Genomic DNA, 3774 nt, shown 5'->3' on the forward strand with positions numbered 1-3774 from the left:
GGGGGGGGGGGTGAACGTTAAAAATAAAGGTTATTAGTACGGTTTTATTTCGCAGACACTCCTTCTTTTTTGGTTTGGATATTTTTATACATGTAATTTACAACTTAAAACACAAGAAAAAACTTTTACATAATTTTTTTATCAACATTTTATAGCTGTTTCTTGCGGTCAATGAAAAGTCCTCTTTTATGGCGGGCATGATTGCAAGTGACTGGAACGTCTGAAACCAAAAAATCGAACGGGATTCGAAAGAGTACATGTTTGGCTACGGAATAGACTACGGTCACTTACTTCGGGTAGAAATTTACAAAATCGCGGACATTAGGATTTTATTTTTCAAAAATCTAATTTTTTCAGTTAAAAATCAAGATGAAAATTAAAGAAGATCTTTATTAATCTTCTTCATAATAGTCTAAGTTATAGCTATTGATGTATAGAAAAACATACGAAAATTTCAGATTGATCGGTTAAATAGTTTTAGAGTTACAATGACCGCCAATCATAAAAACACTGTTTTGAGAAAAATCAGCTATGTCAGGTCCATTAAAAATCCCTTCTGACTCTTTAAGCAGGTAGTCACACAGTAAGCCGAGAGGGGCCGAATTATGGCGAGGGTATTATGAATAGCCGACAAAAAACCGTGTACCTGCGCGTCCTGCCCATGAAGCGCGTCTACCGTGCATCGGCTAGAACTCCAAAAGTATTTCGCATTTTTGCTTGAAATTTTCAGGGAATATTCTTCGAGTTACAGGTTCGAATAAGATAATAAAAAAATCTATTTTTTGATCCCGAGAATTAGGGGGGTACCCTTAAGTATGAGTTCAACTTTGCGAAAATTTCCCTATTTAATTAAATGGGATTTTGAAGTGCCCAGTGGCACGTTTTAACATTTGAATTTCGAAAAAATTATGGATTTTCTTTCTCTGCAAATTTATAATTTGTGGGGGGGTGGCTTGACCTCTAGAGTAAAAAAATTTTGTGCAATGAACATTTGGACCACCCTTATGTATATGGATTCATTATCATATAAGGCAATTATAATTTATTGTACATTATATTACATATATTACAATAAAGATACATTATTCCAAATGTAAAATACGACTCCCATTATTCCTACAATTTTGTACGTTGTACTTTCAACATAGTTTTGAATACAAATTTTTTCTAACGTTTAAATAATTTCTACTCCACCCACTATTAAAAAGTTACAATTATTATAAAATATCTATTTATGAAAACGAAAAAAGTCAGATAATTCAATTCAATTTGGCGTTCAGAAAAAGTGAAATTATTTTAATCCTTTCCGTTTATTCTTTTAAATTCTTAAATTTTTTAATTCCTTAATACCCTTCTGTTAAATATTGAAAAGCCGATTAAAAGGAATAGGTTTTTCTGTTTTTTCATTATACCTTCAATACCAAACTTTAGTTCTAAAAATTCGTAAAGTGTCAAAATCGTTTTGTACTTCGATCTTAATTAATTAAATAAAGTGAATACCTGCAGGTTGTACGTAATTAATTGGTGATAAAATCTGTTGTTTTACTTATTGAATAAAATATGGGAATCAAATGCTTTTGACTAACTGCAACGAAAATTGCAATCCGTATGATTATAAAAATTGCAACGATGTATCTGAGATTCAAATGATGAGAGGTAAGAAGCAACCAATTATTCTTATAAGCTGGGTGTTCAGCCACCTTGAAAATTTCGTCTCCGCTGCTATAGAATGTTAAAGTATACATTTTTGTGGTATTTGACTTAGGAATTATAAAAATTATTAGCTGAAATCTTCAATATTAACTCAGCTTCAGAATAGATCTTTTATTCTAGACGTCGACAGTGTGCACGTGCCAGGATTTTACGTCATTTCCGTATTTTTCGAACAGTTTTGTGTCGGAATGTATGGAAAATATTGTAAATAAAAATAACATCGAAAAATAAATGTGTAAATAAATCCGAGTTTGAACACAACAAATTTTTAAGTATATTCAGAAAAAAAAACTGCGAAGAAAGTGCGAAAAGTGTGGCGAGCATGCCCATTATTTACATCTGTTGACATCTGTCATCTTCAAAATAATATTTTAAACCCCCGAAAAAATCACGGAAGATGATGTTCCAGGAGCAAAATTAGTGCAGAAATCGGTGGAAGAGCGCAGTATTAGACAGCTTAAACGATGGATAAAATATCGGTAACGATCTTTAAAAGGAAAAAAAGTGATTCAGTAGAAAGGTTAGTTGAGGTTGTGTTTGGCAGGTATTAATATTTTCTTTCTTTGCTAACATTTGCTTACATATTAAATGAAGCATTGTTATAGGGGTGTCGAACCTCCTAAATTTTTTGATGAAAATAAAATCTATTTAATACTTTCACTTGAGAACGCAAAACTATTATATTTATGTATTTATAACCTGATTATATGAAAGAAGGAAAATTTGTTAGTACATTCCTTATACCAGGAAATCACTAAAAAATGGCTTTCTATTGCCTAAACTTGAAAAAAAGAAGTAGAAAATATAATATTGTGTTATTTTATATTTGTATGAATATTAAATATTTGGTCAAACACGTTTTTTCCTTTTAATTGTGGTTTTCTACATTTAGAACATCGTTTCAGCTGCTCAATACAATGTTCTTCTACTGATACGTGCACTAATTTTGCACCTGGAACATCATCTTCCGTGAGTTCCGCCGAATTTTAAGCATTTTTTAAAAGATAACACGTGCCAACAGATGCAAATAATGGCCTTGGTCGCCGCAATCTTTGCACTTTTTTCACCGTTTTTTTCAAATAGACTTGAAAATCTTTGTTATTTACAAATTAATTTTTTGTTGTTTTTTTATTAACAATATTTTTCATACATTTCGAAACAAAACTGTTCGAAAAATACGGAAATGACGTAAAATTTCGGCACTTGCGCACTGCCGACGTCTAGAATAAGAAGTTCGATTAGAATGAGCCATGGCCATATAACGGAATTTTCAAGAGTTTTACCACTCGGTTTTTGAATATACAGCATATTACATATTACAAATATTACATATAAGTAAGTAAATATAAATAAGTAATGGGTTTCAAAGATTTTGAAAAGGTTACAGTTCACCAGCTTTCAAAGATCTTAAAACATTTGGAAGATTTAAAAAGGTTTCAAAACATTTTAGAAGATTTTTTTACTAATTATAGATTTCAAATAATTCAGCCATTTCAACGAATAAAAAAGATTTCGCAAACAAAGATTTAAGGAAAATTTCCCAAAGAAACCATGTCCCGAAAATTTTTGTGATCACATTCTAATTTTTTGTTACATTGTTTTTAATTCGTAACTAATTATTTATTTAAAATGCGCGGTGAATCCTGGGGAACATAACCTTTTTTCAGAATTTGGTTATACGTATATTTTGCGCACGTCTTCTGAGTCTCGAAGCCTTTCATTAATCAGCGCAAGATTTCGAGCGCGAGAGATTTGGAAACCGAATTAAAATCGCCTATATAGTAATTTTTTGCATCACACAAATGCAAGACGGGTTGCATTGTATGCTAGAATTATAAAATTATATTCCCTATGACTGCATAGTAAACGTCCCTACTGTATGTATGTATGAATGTGTATATATATAAATTTACCGTAAGGACAACCGCAGGATTTCACCGGGAGCGGGTGCTAATCTGGAAAATTGCACTCGCTCCCAGCGAAATCGCGGTAAAATTTCAGCCACAACCACATCTCACGTCCGTGAGATAAGTGGTTAGGTATATAGGTGGTTAGATAGGT

The 3774-nt window shown here is 31.8% G+C and overlaps 1 protein-coding gene across 3 annotated transcripts in view; it reads right to left on the reverse strand.

The window, feature by feature from the left end:
* The window catches only part of LOC117172181 (protein C12orf4 homolog), a 134154-nt gene that overhangs the window by 48316 nt on the left and 82064 nt on the right, over nt 1-3774 (reverse strand). Inside the window, exon 9 of one of the 3 annotated variants that reach the window (XM_033360014.1) lies at nt 59-220. The exons of the other annotated variants lie outside the window; for them this stretch is intronic. Within the exon in view, the coding sequence (XP_033215905.1) occupies nt 98-220 (123 nt within the window). The 3' untranslated portion in view covers nt 59-97. Of the gene's footprint in view, nt 1-58; nt 221-3774 lie in introns of those variants that run through there. 3 annotated transcript variants of the gene reach the window in all.

This window comes from Belonocnema kinseyi, chromosome 4 (genome assembly GCF_010883055.1).
Source record: "Belonocnema kinseyi isolate 2016_QV_RU_SX_M_011 chromosome 4, B_treatae_v1, whole genome shotgun sequence".
Taxonomy (NCBI): domain Eukaryota; kingdom Metazoa; phylum Arthropoda; class Insecta; order Hymenoptera; family Cynipidae; genus Belonocnema; species Belonocnema kinseyi.